Source organism: Puma concolor, chromosome B1 (genome assembly GCF_028749965.1).
Source record: "Puma concolor isolate L17-30 chromosome B1, mPumCon1.1.hap2, whole genome shotgun sequence".
Taxonomy (NCBI): Eukaryota; Metazoa; Chordata; class Mammalia; order Carnivora; family Felidae; genus Puma; species Puma concolor.
This window is the reverse complement of record NC_141670.1, coordinates 134,544,764-134,563,914: the sequence shown is the minus strand read 5'-3', so window position 1 is coordinate 134,563,914 and position 19,151 is coordinate 134,544,764. Positions and strand designations below refer to the sequence as shown.

The 19,151-nt window shown below is 35.0% G+C and overlaps 2 protein-coding genes across 8 annotated transcripts in view; one reads left to right on the top strand and one right to left on the bottom strand.

Annotated features, from left to right (window-relative positions):
* LOC147581892 (uncharacterized) overlaps nt 1-19,151 on the bottom strand; it is a 262,965-nt gene that overhangs the window by 234,173 nt on the left and 9,641 nt on the right. The gene's annotated exons all lie outside the window — the stretch shown is intronic.
* Nucleotides 3,798-17,645, top strand: IBSP (integrin binding sialoprotein). The gene is made up of 7 exons (XM_025921987.2): nt 3,798-3,877; nt 6,452-6,519; nt 6,601-6,651; nt 6,747-6,824; nt 10,710-10,775; nt 15,823-15,993; nt 16,591-17,645. Exons 2-7 carry the CDS (start codon nt 6,466-6,468, stop codon nt 17,122-17,124), a joined length of 954 nt encoding a protein of 317 aa, XP_025777772.2. The 5' UTR covers nt 3,798-3,877; nt 6,452-6,465; the 3' UTR covers nt 17,125-17,645.

Here is a 19,151-nt window from a genome sequence, read left to right as displayed (position 1 = left end):
TACACAAAGTGAACAGTATAATGAATCCCTAGGGTAACCTATCACCAATTCAACGATTATCAATTTATAGTCAATCTTGTTTCATCTTCATCCACACCCACAGATAACTGTTTTATCCATAAATATTTTACCATGAATTTCTAAAATATAACAATTCTTTTTAACACATAATAATATCAGAAGATACTAACAAATGATATATCCAATTAGGGGTTAATTTCTAAAATACATCAAGAGCTTATACAACTCAACACCAAAAAACCCAAATAATCCAATTAAAAATGGGCAAGAGGAACTGAATAGACATTTTTCCAAAGAATACATACAAATAGTCAATAGACACATAAAAAGATCTCAACATTACTAATTATCAGGGAAATGAAAATCAAATCCACAATGAGACCTCACCTTACACCTGTCAGAATGGCTAGTATCAAAAAGACAAGAAATAACAAGTGTTGGCAAGAATGTGAAGAAAAAGGAACCCTACAGCACTGTTGGTAGGAATGTAAATTGGTATAGCTGCTATGGAAAACAGTATGGAGGGTCCTCAAAAAATTCAAAATAGAAATACCATATGATCCAGCAATTCCACTACTGGGTATTTACCCAAAGAAAACAAAAACACTAATTTGAAAAGACATATGCATTCTTATGTTCATCACAACATTATTTACAATAGCCAAGATATGGAAACAGGATAAGTGTCCATTGATAAATGGATAAAGAAGATATGGTATATGCACACAATGGAGTATTATTACTCAGTCATAAAATAGAATGAGATCTTGCCATTTGTGACAACACGGATGGACCTAGAAGATATTATACTAAGTGAAATAAGTCCAACAGAGAAAGACATATGTCATATGATATCACTTATATGTGAAAACTAACAAAACAACTAACAAACAGACCCATAAATACAGAGAACAAACTGATGGTTGCCAGAGGGGAGGAGGATGGAGGGATTAACAAAATGGGTGAAGAGGAGTGGGAGATACAGGCTTCCAGTTATGGAATGAGTAAGTCACAGGGATGGAAGGTACAGCATAGGAAATACAGTCAATGGGAATGTAATAGCATTGTATGCTATTAGGTGGTAGCTAACCTACCTACAAGCTACAAGGTGGTAGCTACACTTGTAGTGAGCAGAGAATAAGGCAGAGTTGTTGAATCACTAAGTTGTACAAATGTACACAAATGTAATATTGTGTGTCACTATACTTCAATTAAAAAATATGAGTTTGGGGCACCTGGGTGGCTCAGTCAGTTAAGTGTCCGACTTCCAGCTCAGGTCATGATCTCACAGTTTGTGAGTTCAAGTCCCGCATGGGGTTCTGTGCTGACAGCTCAGAGCCTGGAGCCTGCTTCAGATTCTGTGTGTCCCTCTCTCTCTTTGCCCCTCCCCTATTCATGCTCTCTCTCAAAAATAAACAAACATTAAATTCTTTTTAAATATATGAGTTCAATAGAAATTAGACTTTTTTCTAAAAAAAGAATACAATTCCCCCCAAATTAATAATAATTTTATAATACCATAAAATGGTGAGCATTCAACATTTCTCCAATTATTTCATAATTTCTCTAGATATGACTCTGAAGTCTTTTTTATCTATAGTTTTCCCTTTCTTCTGTTAAAATTTTCCTTGCTAATAAAATATAAACCCGGTAATATGTCCTATAACGTTTCCCACATTCTGGATTTTGCTAAATACACCCCAGTGGTGTCATTTTACATATTCTTTTGTGCCTAGTATATTCTCTCACCTGGTACATAGAGAGGCTTCATCAGATTCAAGTCCATTTATTTGGCAAGAATGCTTCACAGGTGATAGAGGCACACAGTGACTGGTTCATTTTTGGCTGAAAATTGCCCTATTTTTTTTTTTAACGTTTATTTATTTTTGGGACAGAGAGAGAGAGAGCATGAGCAGGGGAGGGACAGAGAGAGAGGAAGACACAGAATCGGAAGCAGGCTCCAGGCTCTGAGCCATCAGCCCAGAGCCTGACGCGGGGCTGGAACTCACGGACCGCGAGAGCGTGACCTGAGCTGAAGTCGGACGCTTAACCAACTGAGCCACCCAGGCACCCCAAAATTGCCCTATTTTTAAAAAATGGATTAAATTGAAGCCTCATTGTAGTCAAGTGTTTCACACAGTGGTAAAATCAAGAACAAACCCCCAGTCTTTTCATTCCCAGTTCTCTACTCCTTTCATTATATCATAAGCTGTTAACATCTCACTGAATGATTATAATATACCAATTACTCTGCTAGGTATGATATGAGATATGGTCCCGCCACTCACAAAATTACCCAAGGCGTAAGTTCAGAAATCATCCTAGGCTTCTTCACTTCTCTTACTTTCACTAAGTCCTATCGATTTTATCTATTTGACATCTCTCTCATTTGTTCCATCCTCTCCACCCCCATGGCCCCTGCTTTAGTTCAGACCTTTGTCACTGACTTCCTGAATCACTAGAAAAGTTTCTTGGAGCCCCACTCCTCCCTAACTATCTTGCTTTCCTCAACCCAGATCTGCCTTGTCAACAAAAGATTTTTCTAAGTTACAAATCTATTATTTATCTGCGTTAACCCTTTGATATTTTCTTTTCCACAGTGGAATCCATACTCCTTAGTGCAACCTAGAGTCCCCTCCATCATCTGGTCTTTGTCTATTCAACCACCCTCATCTTCATGACTTCTACTCACTATATTCCAGTTTATTGAATCACTGAAGCCTTCTGAATGTGCCAACAAGGATCTATAGTGATTAAAAGTAGACTCTAGAAATAGACTTGACTTTGATCTCTATATTCCCCCATTTTCTAGCCACGCAACCCAGGACATACCATCTCTGTGCCTCACTTACCTCACTCATAGAATGGGATAATCTAACTGAATTATTTTCTGTATGTGTGAGGGATGACTGAAACAGCACAGAAATAGCATGAGAGCACTCAGTAAATATTAGACAGTTTTGGTGTAATTATGTTCATTCATTTCTGTATCCTTTAAATCTATTCCTAAGAATGCTTTCCTTTTCTTTATTGATAACCTCTCCCTTATTGATAACCTAGCAAATTCCTATTCTGATCTCTGAATCTTGTAGATATTTTCATTGTTGTGTTTTACAGCTATAAGTCTGTCTCTCTATGAAACTGTGTAAAATTTAGACAGGGACCAGATCTTTTTTATATTTGGCTCTTCACGTCCTAGAACACTGGCTCTCCACTGTCCTGGTTCAGTGGAAAGCTCAATAATTCAAGGTTTGGTAAACTGAACAAAATTTATGGGGTTGTTTTTAATTATATCAATTTTAATTTATGAGTCAAACATATTTTAGAAAAAATATATTGATATTAAAATATTAACTGTTCATCAGCCCCTTCACTTTATTATTTGATTTTTTTACTAAATTAATAATACAGGATTGTATCTGATGACAATAAGTTTCCTTTCCTTTCAACATACTGAAAACTTGTATGATTATAAAATTTTTAAATGGTTAAATCTTTTGCTATTTATTTTAATTCATATCTAGTGTATTATTATATATATTCAGAACTCAAACTATTCATCTTCATCTTAACCTTCAATTAAATTCCACAATGCAAACCTCTTGGCACTAGAACCACATTTCATGTTTATTTAACTGAGCCCGTGTCTTGAAAAAGTGTTGAAGTTTGGGGGTTTTCTGGTGAGAATCCACATTCTGACATCACTTGCCCCTGACAGTGATTGGCTGTTAGAAGGCAAGGAAGAGTTTATAGCCAGTCACAGTAAGCAAATGAGTGAGTGAGAGAGCAGAGGAAATATTCAATCTGTGTCACTCACTCCTGTGAGCCTGTCTCCTCACTCCAGAACTGCAAAAGGGTAAGATTTAATATGACGACTTCATTTTCTTAAAATCGAACACTCCACATTTTAGATCTCTGGACGTGGCTTTGAATTTTTTTATTTAAATGCTGATGCTACTGCACTGTATAGAAGGTAATTTGTATGTAATTTAACACTGGCTTCTCATTAAACTAGTACCTCAGATTTTAGGTTCTTTCCAAAAGGTTAAATTTATTAACCTATGCATGTAAATAAGTTTTTAATATTGTGCACGTAAACTATAAAACTACTTTCTATCTCTCCATCTCACAAATAACTGTTTCCTCGTTCTGATGTATTCAAGATAAGCTGACTGAAATACTATTTTTCACTTCTAAATCTGCCTCAATGTAGGCAGACTTCTCCATAAATTATGCCTATACTTCAATTACATACAATATCTTTTCAATATGTTATATATCTGGTTTCCAAGTGTTAATATCCCGTATCTCTAAAATCAGTATGGAAAAATACATCACACTAGAGAAATAAATAATGCTGGTAGTTTATCATACTCTTCCCAATGAAAACTTATAATTAGATTTTCAAAACTATCCTTTAAGAATGTTTGAATTGTTGTCTGGGTTAGTAGTGGTCACTATAGACGTCTTTGTTTATGAATCATAAAGTAAATAAAATGAAATTTATGTAGGCAGCCAATTGCTGCCTACATGAATCACTTGGTTCTTTTTATACTATTCCTACTATGTTTTCATCTAGTTGTTTTTATGCTTTGTTATGAGAAATTTATGTAATCAAAACCCTGTATACAGTTATATATACTTAAGTTTTAAGTTCTTTACGACATTATAAATATTCCAACTCTTTTCATAAAGCTACAGAGTAATAATCTTCCCACTTGCCGGTGAGTCTGACCATGGGTGACAAAAGTTTGAAGTATTACTTAAGCACCCCAATAGCAATAAAAACATCTTATACAGATAGGCCCCCTTTGGGGCAAAGCCTCTTTATCGTGGAGTGGTCACTAAGAATTTTACTAAAATTAGACAGAACTATGAGGAAGTATATAGGCATCAAAATCAGAAGACCCAGTCTGCCACAAATCGAGTGTGACTTAGGACCCAAGACACCTTCTTCAAGTTAAGTCTTATTCTGTGTAATGTTTTAGTGTCAGACACTCAGTAAGGATGCCATAAATTCTGGCTAATGACAAAATGCAAAATCAAACTTCAGAATACAGAATACATGGATTTCATACATTTTAAATATTACTTTTCCAAAAGTGTTTATGGGGAAATTGCCACCACCATTACATATTGCTTCTAAAATGTTGCCAAAGCTGCCACTCTCACTTAAGCACTCTCAGTTAAATGTATATGTCAGTGCAAGTGGATGGGTATTAGTAGACTTTCAGCTAAGTTTATTCAACCTCTATTAAAGTAGGATTTTATCAAATAGAATAAAACTAAAGTAGGATATGATTTCACTATCCCTCTCTTTTTACTTATGAGGAATCTATGTAGAAGTGAGATCTCTGTATGACTGCAAACCCCAGGACTGTTTGGGAACTATTCCCATTCTGAGAGTTGCATTTCAGAATCAATCCTTCCATAGCATTGACGTCTCCATGATGTCTATTGCCCTGACCCTGAAGAGCCCTTGATCCATCCTGTGATAGTCTCACGCACTAGTGATGGAAAGCTTAAATGGAGCTGGAGAACAACCTAATTTGAGGAAATTTTCCCCTGATATCCCAAAGTGAAAGTCTGATGAGCTCTTCCCATAGAATCACTCTTAGACACGGCTGTGTGGTGCTACATGCTATGAGAATAGTATTTCACATATTATGGATTTCATACACTGAAAAAAAAAGAATGTTTTTTTCTCTAAGGTAACCACAGGAAAACAGTTCCTATTTCTCATGTTAAAAAAAAACTCATAGTTCAAAACCCATTGTACAATCACTGATGTAAAAGCAATCATATAAATGTATTCAATTTTTACTTAGTTTTTAATTATAAACAAAACAGATCATATACTAACAATTCCTTAGCTGACATTCCTATGTCAATGATATTAGGAAGCCTCTTTGCTCAATGTGAAGTACACTAAGCATTCAAGCCCCTTACAGTAATGAAATGGTCTGCCACTGACAAATCACAGCAGATAGGTTAAAATCAAATATGGAGGGCTCCTAGGTGCCTCTGTCAGTTAAGAAAGAATCTGACTCTTGATATCAGTTCAGGTCATGATCTCACAGTCATGAGACTGAGCCCCCATGTCCCATGAGCTGGGCATTCTCTCTCTCCCTCTTTCTCTGCCCCTCCCCTACTCCTTCTCTCTCTCTCAAAAGAAATAAAATTTAAAACAAATAGATAGGTAGATAGATAAAACCAAATATGGAATTCAAGATTATTTAAACAAAGTCAGTTTTCTACCACTTAAAAACAAAGAGGAACAATTTTGAAATAAAAGCCAGAAATTTGGTCTTAGTCAAAACTGTAACTGGACAGACACAAAAACCAATTAAATAGTTCTTCTAGTATGAGTAAAAAAAAGTTATACTCTTAGTTTTAATATATACTAACTTTACCACTTCATTAATTCCAGAAGCATTCACCAAAATGAAGACTGCTTTAATTTTGCTCAGCATTTTGGGAATGGCCTGTGCTTTCTCAGTAAGTTCTGTATTAAAAACCTATAGTTATTTCCATTTTTGTCTTTTCATGTATGTAATGATTAAATGTTCTCTTAAACAGATGAAAAATTTGCATCGAAGAGCCAAATTAGAGGATTCTGAAGAAAATGGGGTAATTAATTTTAGCATACTTTCTTGGTCTGACTATACTTACTCTAGATTTATTGCATATTAAACATGAACATATTATTTATTCTGTTTATGCAGGTCTTTAAGTACAGGCCACGATATTACCTTTACAAGAATGCCTACTTTTATCCTCCTCTAAAACGATTTCCAGTTCAGGTAAGTATAAAAATTAATTTTCTTTCTCACCCATTATAATTTAAAGGTAATCAAATTTAACTACAAAATGCCAAAATTCAACTCTCACTAAAATTCAGCCAGAAAGACTTACTACAAAAAGTTTGTTTTTAATACAAAACAACTTATTCCTAAGTTCTCTTTTAAAGCAGAGATATACACACAGAGAATAAAACCATTTGGGCCCAGTCTAGAATGATATAATAAAAGCAAATACCTTGGTACATAGAGTTCAGGTATTTTGGCTAACACTGACAAAATGGACAACTTTACCGGTTGTTGACAATTAAGACAGTGATAAGGCCACTAACTGTCATACTATAGTTGAGTCAATACTGTCATACAGCTGTTTTAGACCTAATAATTTAGAGTCCTTTAATTGGTAAGGAAAAAATTGATTTCATAAACAGCAGAGACAATTTAAAATAACATTCGTGATTGCTGAGGATTTTCTGAACCTCTGACCTGTGTTGGTCACTAGAGCAGTATGTCAAGTATTGAAGCTTAGCTATAACGGAAGCATGGTTCAAAAACTGCAGAGGAAAGAGAGAAATTCATGAAGTAAACTAAAAGCTTGTGAGAAAAACATCCTTAGAACTTGTAAACAAAAAGGAAAATAACAAATACTAAAAATAAGAATTTCTCTTTTTATGGGTTACCGGCGAAAAAGGCCTTTGAAAACTGGAGGTGTGGTATTGATTTAAAATATTTGACAAACCAGAATTGTGCTATTTTTATTACTATACGGTTTGGGTTCAGGGCACCAATTATGCACATCTGACCCAGGATTCCTGGGACACTAAGAGCAGTCAAGATGCTGAAAATGATGCCTCAGCACTGTGGCTTGGCAGAGCATCCTACCATATGTTGGGCTAACCCATTTCCAAATCATACAATGATAGGAAATGATAATCTTAAAGTATTTATAGCACCACAATAATTATGGAATGTGTGTGGCCACAGAAATATGAGCATAGATGATACAAGAGTTGTGGGTTTTCAGAACTGCCTTCCATTCTTTGGTATACCTCAGGCCCACAAATAAACACTGCTCATTTAAATGTGTGCTTCATTCTCTTTTTTAAACTCAATGGAAATGGTAATAAATTTAAATTTCTGAATAGCTCCTCAATTTTTCTAAAATATCAAGTACTTAAGAGATATTCCCAACTATCAATTTTTGTAGAAATATAAATGTGATCCAATTAAAATATCTATAGCGAAAAGATATTAGGAGAGGTTATATTTTTCATTCTTGATAAATTCAAAGTTCAAAGATCTTTAGGTAGATCTTTAATATAAAAAATTTAGAGAAATTATATACAGATAAGTTCATCTCAAATAATGTAGAATTTGTAAAATAGTTGTATTTAAAAAGTATCCAATAAAATGTATGCCCTAATCCATCAGTCTGACCTAGTATTTATGATCTATTCTCCTACTTTGCAAAGTTTGATTCCCAGAGTTTTCTCCCTTACATGTCTACTTATATATTTTCCATAGCTCTATATTATTTATTCTCTTAAGTCTATCAAGTATTTGGTGCCCAGATTGTCATCACAAAATGCACTGGCTGTACCGGCTTTGAAATTAATGTTTTAATCAAACAAATATGTGTTTATATATAATCATTTCTAAAATACCAACTTCCATGAAATATGTCATATCCGCTTAGCTATAGAGATGGAAGTATAAATAAGCTTAATACCCTAAGCATTTTTAATTGAGGAAACTGTTTCTTTCAGGATTCAAATATTATTTGAATTGTGTGTGAATTCTTAGAGGGCAGAAACTTTATATTTCTTTTATTGGACTTATCTTAGCTATCACAGTGCTTGACACAGGGAGACTGCCTATGTTTCCAACTTCATCTCTTACTACTATCCTCATTCTCAAAACAATGTCTGAAATGTAATTTGGGGATTGAATAAATGGGAGTGATAGAAGCTGAAAGGAGTAATGGTAAAATATACATACATACATATATGTGTCATATATATATTTGACTTCCAGAAGAATATGACTTAGTTACAAACTGGAAATAAAGCATAAATGAAAGAAAGGAAAAAAGAAAATGCCAAGGTTTCAGGGGATTTCATGAAGTTTTAAAATTGTTCTCACTGCAGACACTAACTGAAGAGTGAGTGGTTGGGATAGCAAGAAGGCTAGAGGTGAGGAAACCTATAAAAAGATTCAAACACTCCCACTGAGACAAAATACATTGCAGAAATATGCTGCCCTCTCTATTAACTAACAAACAGAAATAGTTTACATGTGATATTATGTTTTGTTCACCCTCTGGGCTAGGAAAGCACAACCCTTAAGGTAATGGTAGTGGAAGAGCAGATGTAATTATTCTCTTTTCCACCCAAGGTTAGTTATTCTTGGCTCAAGAGGACAAATAATTCTCTTTTCTTGGGTGGATGGCATGGCCACGTGAAGAATGAGCCATACAGGGACAGCCCTGAGCAGGACTGACACATGAGTGCTTCCTCATATCTGATCCCTAATCCTGAGGTTCTTCTGCAGCTCTGTTTTCTAAGACCCACAGTGCTTAATTGGGTCATCAGAATCAAAACTAAGATTTTCAGGGCAGATAATGACAGAATCTTGGGGCACCTGGGTGGCTCAGTCGGTTAAGTGCTGGATTTCGGCTCAGGTCATGATCTCACAGTTCATGGGTTCAAGCCCTGCGTTGGGTTCTGTGCTGACAGGTCAGAGCCTGGAGCCTGCTTTGGATTCTGTGTCTCCCTCTCTCCCTGCCCCTCGCCCACTCACGCTCTGACTCTCTCTCCAAAATAAATAAACATTAAAAATTTTTTTTTAAAAATGACAGAATCTTAAGTTGGGTATCCATTTATCTACCTGGTGCCATTAGGGGTAGTTGCAGAAAAAGAGGGAAAATTCAATTTATCATTGGAAGATAAAAAGTCTCCTCTGTTTTAAAGTCTCGGTAAGAGATGTTTAGGTTTATATTTCCTCTTAAAAAGTAGCAAAGCTCATTAACTTATAATTATATTTTTATATACAGACTCCTTGGTTTAAAATGTTCTCATTCAATATTGAGCACTTTAGAGGCACCACACTCTGTAATTTTCCTAAATGAAGTGAATTAATTTTGCTCTTATATAATTTTTACCTCATATATATAAAATCTCATTTACATATAGAGGGAGGCTTATTTTATGGATTAGCTTTAATTAGACTGAAAGATACTAAAAATTATATGCAAATTTAATTTCAAGTCAAATTCTAATTTAAATTCATCAGGAGAGCTCATTATTTAAGAGAATCATTCAGTAACAACTTTTATTTCATAACAACCCTAATCATCATTTCATTTATATTTTATAAAGGAAATAAAACAATGTGATCTGTGTGTTAGTTCATTTGCCTCAAACTGTTGGAGAAATCAAAACAGCTCTGGGCTTGATTCCTTCTCTGTAAAATAAATTGAATCAGATAATCATCTTGTCCTTGCAGACATAGGCAATTCCATGATTCATTGTTCTAGTTTTTATATACAAAATGTTTTAACATATTTCCTATGCTTTTGGGGGTTGAAATGCCTACCTCATTTCATATCTTGATCATTACAAAGCACCTGTTTCTCTCCAACCTCATTTTATATATTCCCAATCTCTTCATATCTTTTTCTCAGATTCACATGAGAACTAAATTCACATGAGAAATAAATCAAGATGGCAATACTAATTAGTTTGAGTAAATATTTGTGAATATTTTACCTTAATTCAATCAGCAGGAAATCTCCTTTTGTGTTGAAGGTATGTGTACCTATATATGTACCCATATATTCATATATGTATGAATTCATATATATATATATATATATATTTTTTTTTTTAGAGCAGTAGTGACTCATCTGAAGAAAATGGAGACGGTGACAGTTCAGAAGAGGAGGAAGAAGAAGAGGTAAGGAATTTCTGCAGGATTTTTCAAAACAAACCAGGCAGCATGAAAACAAATAGGAAACTAGTCTACTGTAGTCTGGACTTAGCAAACAAGCCATTGCCAGTTTACCAACTACCCACAGTCTTCTATTTTGGACAAGGAGAATATTATTTAAATTAGAATAAACTAAAATGACCTGTTTAAAATGCTACTGCATTTGGCGTTCAAGTTACCTATAAGTGGTGCACAAAAACAAAAATGTCTCCATTATAAGTTGGAAGAAATGTACATTCTGATAAAAAGAAAAGGGAGTATCATTTATATTTAGGTGGATAGTGCAGGATAGTAAAAGACAAGTACCTAAACTCAGTGCAATACTTGTTTTAAGGACTGAACTTAAGCTCAACTTACTAAGTGCGTATATATGAAAAGCTAATCTTATATCCTCTACAATATTATTATGATTCATCTGTTTTTCTTGACCCACCAAGTAGGGTTATTCTTTTAAATGGGAATTTCATATGTCATTTTGTCTAAAAATAAAGTTTATGGTCTTACATAAAGGCAAATACTCAAGATGTATAAGTAAATATAGTACTACATATTCTATACATAGTCCTCCATAGGACCTCAAATTAGTGTAGTTCACAGCTAAAATAAATCTGTATACCTTGGAAATTGTACTAACCTGTTTATAACTGACACTCTTGCTCAAGAAAACGTACTAATTAGGTACATTTTCCTGGATAGTCAATTATAGCTATCCACTGCTTTGGGGACCTTCTAAATTCAGGTATTCTTAAGTGCTATTTATGAAGGGGCAATGATAGTCAAAAATGGATCATGGATAAACATCTGCTATCTTGAAAACAAAATGGTATGGGAACTTTAAAAGTGACAAATAATTAGTTTGATTTTATTTTTTTAACCATAAAAGTATCATTTCCAGTACTATAATTTACCCTAATAGCTTAAGGGAAGACCTTACAAGAATACCAAGCCAGTACCAGGAAAAATGCCACCTACTAAATCCCACAAAATTTTGCCAGGAGTTCCATATAGTAATCTTACACAAGAACTAAGCTGGGGTAATCTATTTAACTACAGCTCTTTGCTGTACGGTGATCACAAAATTGCTTTGCCAGGTAGATTTCCCAATTAGACTGCATACCTTTTGGCAATGGTTCTTCATTTGTTATGATGGAGGTTGAGGATAGAGGACAGTAAGGTTTAAAAACTATGATGAAATCACACATGCTCAAAATTTTGTCAACAATCTCTGAACATTTACTATCCTCCCAAAACTTACCTGCAAACTCCTAATGACCCAGAGGGCAAGAGACCATAGGTTTCATATCCAGTTTGGGGAAAAACAGACTGTATCCTCCTTATAGCTCCTCACACTGCTTAGCACAGTTTCTTCTACGATATACGGTGCCCCAAAAATATTTGTGGTTTAGTTTTGAAAACTTCAGAGGAATAAATACTCCAAACATCATTCATTAAAAGTGATCATAGAAAAGTGGATACATAAATCTAAAGGCTTCTATCATGAAGAGATTCTAGAACTTCCTTTTTCCTCATTTCTTCCCTAAAATTTCATTGGCAATGCAGGTTAAATACATAGTCTCCAGGAATGGTATTCACATTAGAGGGTGCTGAGGCATATTTTCTATTTGATGATGATCACAGTTTTTTTTTTCCATTTCTAAACTATTCAGCCTCACTTTAAAAAAAAACTTTATAAAAATATAATATATACAACACAATTATATGTATACAGATAGTTGAAATTTCAGAAATTGAACAGTTTCAAAAAGCACCCATATCAAAAAGCAGCATATGCTCTGTGTTCCATTTTACTCATTAACCAAACCCACCATAAGCAACTGTTATTTTGAATCCTAACAGTTTTCACCCATTTTTGCATATTATAAAAATGGAATCATATATCATATACTCTTTTTTTGCGTGGCGTCTTCTACTCCCAACTTCAAAAGTTAATCCATATCGTTCTACAGCTCTAAGTCATTCATTCTCATTGTGAGTATCTTATGAAGTGAATATACCACAATGTATTATGCTTTTGTTGATGGGCCTTTGGGGCAGTTTCCAAGTTTGGGCTATATCAAAGAGAGCTGCTATGAACATTCTAGTACTCCTGGTGAACACATGCATCTATTTCTGCAGGCCAAAAGGTATGCATATGTTCAGCCTAAGTAGATGTAACCAAAGCAAATGCACTGTGATCTCCCTCTATTAGTATATCAGTTACTCCACGTTCTCACCAACAGTTGTCTTTCAGCCATTTTAGCCAGTCTAGTGGGTTAATAACAGTTTTAAAACATTAATACTAATTTTTCTATTCAAAAAGATATTTGAAGCTTAATACCCATCAACAGACTGACCTGTTTTCCTTCTTAATTCACTGCAACAGCATATCCTTAAAGAAAGTATCTATCACGGGAATCTACCCCCAAAACCAAGAGCACACTGTACACACTGTATATTAGCCAATTTGACAATAAATTATATTTAAAAAAAAAAGTATCTAGAAAAGAAAGGGCATTATAGGAGAAAATGTAGAACTTCATGATTTGAGAGTCTGAATCTTTACTCATGACCTTGCCACTAGTGAACCACCATCTATTTGACCTCATGTGAGTCATTTATCTCATTGGACCTCAGGTTTTCCACGTGTAAAAAGATGGTACAGGACCCAGATTATATGTTCTACTCTAAGAATCTTTCCTCCTCCTGCCCTGAAAGATTTAGTCTGTTGAAATAAAGCATAAACATGAATAAATAAACAGTATGGTGTTTGTGGGATATTTGACACAATTGGCTTAAAGACTATTTAGGGGTGGACTCTAGTAGCCCCAAGAGTTTATTGAAACATCGGAATTTACAAATTTGATGAAACAAACATATTCTTCTTTAGCCACTCTGTTTTAGTAATAAGGCAAGCTAAACCTGGGTTGTGTTTACTTTTTTTCTTTATATAAACGTTTTTTTCTTCTACCACTTTGTTTTGAAATCTGTGCATTATCTTTTTTTAAGTGTTTATTTAAATTCCAATTAGTTAATATACAGAGTAATATCAGTTTCAGGTATATAATATACTGATTCAATACTTCCATACAACACCAGATGCTCATTACAAGTGCACTCCTTAATCTCAGTCACCTATATAACCCATCCCCTCACCACTCTCTCCCCTGGTAATCATCAGTTTCTTCTCTATGGTTAAGAGTCTGTTTCTTGGGTTGCCTCTCTCTCTCTTTTTTCCCCCCGTGCTGGTTTGTTTCTGAAATTCAACATATGAGTGAAATCATATGATATTTGTCTTTCTCTGACTGACTTATTTCAGTTGGCATAATACTCTCTAGCTCCATTCATATTATTGCAAATGGCAAGATTTGATTCTTTTTCATAGCTGAGTGTGTGTGTGTGTGTGCGTGTGCACATCACATCTTCTTTATCCATGTTTTAAAGTCTTAAAACTTATCTTAATGTCATCATCTAAAGACATTAGATACACTGAAATGAATTCAATCTTCCAGTTCTTAAAGTAAATAAACTCTCTGTATGAATTCCTGACTTTTTTTAACATTTATTTATTTTTGAGAGAGAGAGAGAGAGAGAGAGAGAGAGAGAATCCGAAGTAGGCTCCAGGCTCTGAGCTGTGTGCGGCAGAGCCTGTGTGCGGCTCGAACCCACGAACTGTGAGATCATGACCTGAGCTCAAGTTGGATGCTTAACTGACTGAGCCACCCAGGCTCCCCTGAATCCCTGACTTTTAATATTAGCTATGAATCACATCGGGAGATTAACTCAATTAACAAATAACTGCCTAACAACATAAAGGCAAAGAATAAAATGTTCAATAAGGTTATATAGTAAGATTAGTAAGATTATAATAAACATTCATTTGAGGAGTGTTTATTTTTTTTTAAAAAATCATGCAATAACATAATATAACCACTAAAAATTTCTTGGAGTGTTTAGTTTCTTCACTGCACAGAAAAACTGATTGTATGTCAAATGTCTAAAATCTTCTGAATACTGCATACAACACAAAATTGGCTTATATACTTCCAGATAAATTTTGAATTAAATATGGTTCTTTTCTCTAAATACACTTGAAAGCAAATGAAATCTATTCGCTTCTTTTTGGTAGTAAATAAGAAATGCAATCAATTTGTTTGAAGAGGGGGATTTCCATAAAAATTCCTTTCTGAAAAAATATCCTAGGTGTAGTGTGAACAATTCACATAAATCCTCTTCCTCAACAAAAACATCATAGTGCATTAGAAAGGGCTGGGTTTTGTTGTTTTCTTCATGCATAAGACCTTAAGCAAGTTATTTAGCTTTTCTGAGCTCACTTTCCCTTTCCAATTTTTTTTTAATGTTTGTTTATTATTGAGAGACAGAGACAGACAGAACATGAGCAGGGGAGGGGCAGAGAGAGAGGGAGACACAGAATCTGAAGCAGGCTCCAGACTCTGAGCTGTCAGCACAGAGCCCGACGCAGGGCTCAAACTCACAAACTGTGAGATCGTGACCTAAGCCAAAGTTGGACGCTTAACTGACTGAGCCACCCAGGCGTCCCTCACTTTCCCTTTCTAAAGAGAACAATAATCCTACCTTACACGGCTGCTATAAGGAATAACAGGTATAAGTTCTCAGCTTAGTTGTCAGGAAATGTAAGCATTTATTTACTACCATGTTATAATAGTATTGGTAAGACTTTAAGAGCCTAAAGCCTGTAGAATAAAATACCATGTAGTCAGATATGCTGAAATTATTACACAAACATTTTTGAATTGATAAAATAGAATACAGAAATATCTAAAACAGACTATAGTGAGGTAAGTAGAATGAAATAACTCTGAGTTGAGTTCTAAGAAGTGAGAAGTGCAAATGTCATAAGAGGAAGCAGAATTGTTAACATTAGGTGATGAGCTGGCTGAGGAACACATTTTTCTCAGTAATGGCTCATGACTCCAGTAAATTTTGAGTTTTCTTCCAACTAACTAACTTTTCTTGCTCTGGATATTTTTACCAGGAAGCTTCAAATGAAGAAGAAAACAATGAAGAGAATGCAAATTCTGACGAAAATGAAGATGAAGAATCTGAGGCTGAGAACACCACCCTTTCTGCTACACCTGGTTATGGAGAGGAGACCACACCTGGAACAGGGAACATAGGTTTAGCTGCAATCCAACTTCCCAAAAAGGTAATAATTCCTCAAAAATGTTAAATCTGATTTCATTTCTTTACTGAAATCTAAGGTTAGCTTGACACTATACACAGGTGTTCTACATTACCTTCATTAACTCATTGAAAAAGCAAGAGCAGGTTCAATTTCCCTGTTTACAAGTAAGGAAATATCTTTTCCCAGGCAAATTCTCTTCCCATGTTATTACACTGACTTTCCACATTATAACAGAAGACTAAGGACAAGCATCTTGGCAATGGATAAAAGGTCCTGAAAGATGCCACTGCATTTCAGGGAAGAGGATTCCAAGACAGACAAAGTGAATAGCAAAGCTATGGGAAGCATCTCCCACAAGGAAAGCTTATTTATCAAGTACATTTTCTCTATCAAAACCCAATGACGAAAGTACTAATTCTGAATTTCTAAAACACCCATCAAAGGTACTAGTTCTGAATTTTTAAAACACTCACCAATTCTTTTGTAAGTTAAACTGGCTTCAATTCAAAAATACATCTGAAACAAGGCTGTAGGTACAGCCTGTGTTGGATGAAATAATGGTCTTAAGTTTTTATATTTTCACACCAAATCTGGATCCTTTTAAACTTTTCCTTATAGGCTGGGGATACAAAAAAGGCTACAAAAGAGGAGGAAAGTGACGAAGAAGAAGAGGAAGATGAAGAAAATGAAGAAACTGAAGAAGTGGATGAAAATGAACAAGGCATAAACAGCACCAGCACCAACAGCACAGAGGTAGAAAATGGCAATGGCAGCAGTGATGGAAACACTGGAGAAGAAGGTGAAGAAAGTGTCACTGAAGTCAATGCAGAAGGAACCACAATGGCTGGAAGGCAGGACAATGGTGGCTCCACGACTACAACCTCTCCAAATGGTGGATTTCAACCTACAACCCCACCACCAGAGCTCTATGGGACCACCATCCGACCATCTAGGGAAGCCACCACCACTGGATATGAGGAAGAGTATGAACAAACAGGCACCAATGAATATGACAATGGATATGAAGTCTATGAAAACGAGAATGGAGAACCTCGTGGCGATAATTACCGAGCCTATGAGGATGAGTACAGCTACTATAAAGGGCGCAGCTATGACAGCTATGGTGGTCAAGATTACTACTACCACCAGTGAAAGTCCAGCCTTGGATGAATTCATTCATTCTGGCATTTTGTGTGTCTACCATTTTCAAAGTTCAACTCAGGAAGGTGCAATACAACAAATGTGCATATTATAATGTGGAATGGTGCTACTGTTCCAAAGTAATTTTCTGTAATTGCTTCTGTGAGTAATGGGCTTCTTGTTGCTTTTCCCTGGTATGTTACTGAAGGGTTATTATAAATCAGGGCCATTTATCAAGTGGTAAACCAATCCATGAGATTGAGTTCAATTAAATGTTTGGAGGTTGTAGTTCTATAAATATTTTTAACATATTTGCACTATTAATTGCTAAAACATACTTTTCATGCAAGAAGTGCTTCTATGTATTGGCATTAATGACACTATAAAAAAATATGTAGTTCTTTAATCACACTGCCTATCCAACTCTGTATATTGTGTTTAATTATCATCTTCATGTATTTTTATGTGACCTTTATGTATATTCTACCTATAGGTTTTATCATAAATAAAAAATGCAATCTTCCATATCATAATTATGGAAAAAATGAGAGATTCAGAACTGAAAAATATGAGACCAGTGGGGAATAACTGAGCTAAAGGATAAAAGCTTATTTCTACTATGCTTTAAAACTCAGAAGAACTAGAAGTATTCTATCATGGATAAATCAACATAACTAATATTTTGACATGCTTGAGGGCATGGTCAACCATACACATCAGGAGAAGAAATGGCTTTTATTAGAGTTGCCAGATTTAACAAAAATATAGGGTGCCTGGTTAAATTTGAATTTCAGATAACAATGAAAAACTCCTTAGTAGAAGTAAGTATGCTCCGTGCACGATTTGACCTCTGTCAACTATTTGGGACATATTTATACTAAATAAATTATTTATCTAAAATTCAAATTTAATGGAATATCCTATTTAGTATCTGGCAACCCTACTCCTATTTGATTTAGGTTTTAAATGGGGTAGGGAATGGATGCAGTAGAAAACTCTCTCTCTCTCTCACACACACACACACACACACACACACACACACACATCCACACATATGCACACATCCACATACAAACACATACACACACACACACACCAAAGAGGGCTGGTAATGCAAAGCCTTAACTACAATTCATACTTTAAACCTGAAAGCAAATATACTGAAGAAAAGTTGATAATGGTAAGGAGTAAGAATACAAACATCATTCATCTTTTTATTTATTCACTTATAAGATGCACTGAACACCTGTTATTGGACCAGATAATGTTTAGACACTGGGCATATGGAAATGAAGAATCCAGTCCTCAAAGTGACTTTAGTCTGATAGCTAACAGTTATAAGGCATTACATGCATCAACTAATTGTCTCTTCTTTATTTTTTTTATTTAAAAAAATTTTTTTAATGTTTATTTATTTTTTGAGAGACAGAGCATGAGCAGGGGAGGGGCAGAGAGAGAGAGACACAGAATCTGAAGCAGACACAGAATCTGAAGCAGGCTCCAGGCTCTGAGCTGTCAGCACAGAGCCCAATGCAGGGCTCGAACTCATGAACTGCAAGATCATGACCTGAGGCAAAGATGAACACTTAACCAACTGAGCCACCCAGGTGCTCCTCCTAACTCTTTATTTCGAAAAATTCTAAGCCTTTAGAACAATTGGAAAGCTAATACATGAACAGCCTTATTATAACTTTCACCTAGATTAATCAATGGTTAAAACATTTTGCTATATTTACATTAGCTCTTTCTATTTGTGTGCCTTTCTTCATTATACAAACTCCTCTGCCAAACCATTAAAGGGTTTAACATCATGATGCTTCACTCCTATACTTCAGCATTTAGTATAAAAATAAGAAATTCTCCTAGACAGCCACAATACCATTCTCATTCTCAGGAAACTAAACACTGCTATGAGAGCATTTTGTAATATACAGACCATATTCAAATTTTCCCAATTATTCTAATAATATCATTGATTATTAACTCAGTTAATCCTCACAAAACTCTATCAGGTAGGTATGTTTGTTCTCCCCCATTTT

Coding starts and splice junctions, on each gene's coding strand:
- IBSP (XM_025921987.2), top strand. CDS start 6,466: ATGAAGACTGCTTTAATTTTGCTCAGCATTTTGGGAATGGCCTGTGCT. Junction 10,776..15,822: donor AAGAGGAGGAAGAAGAAGAG/GTAAGGAATTTC, acceptor TATTTTTACCAG/GAAGCTTCAAATGAAGAAGA. Junction 15,994..16,590: donor CAATCCAACTTCCCAAAAAG/GTAATAATTCCT, acceptor TTTTCCTTATAG/GCTGGGGATACAAAAAAGGC.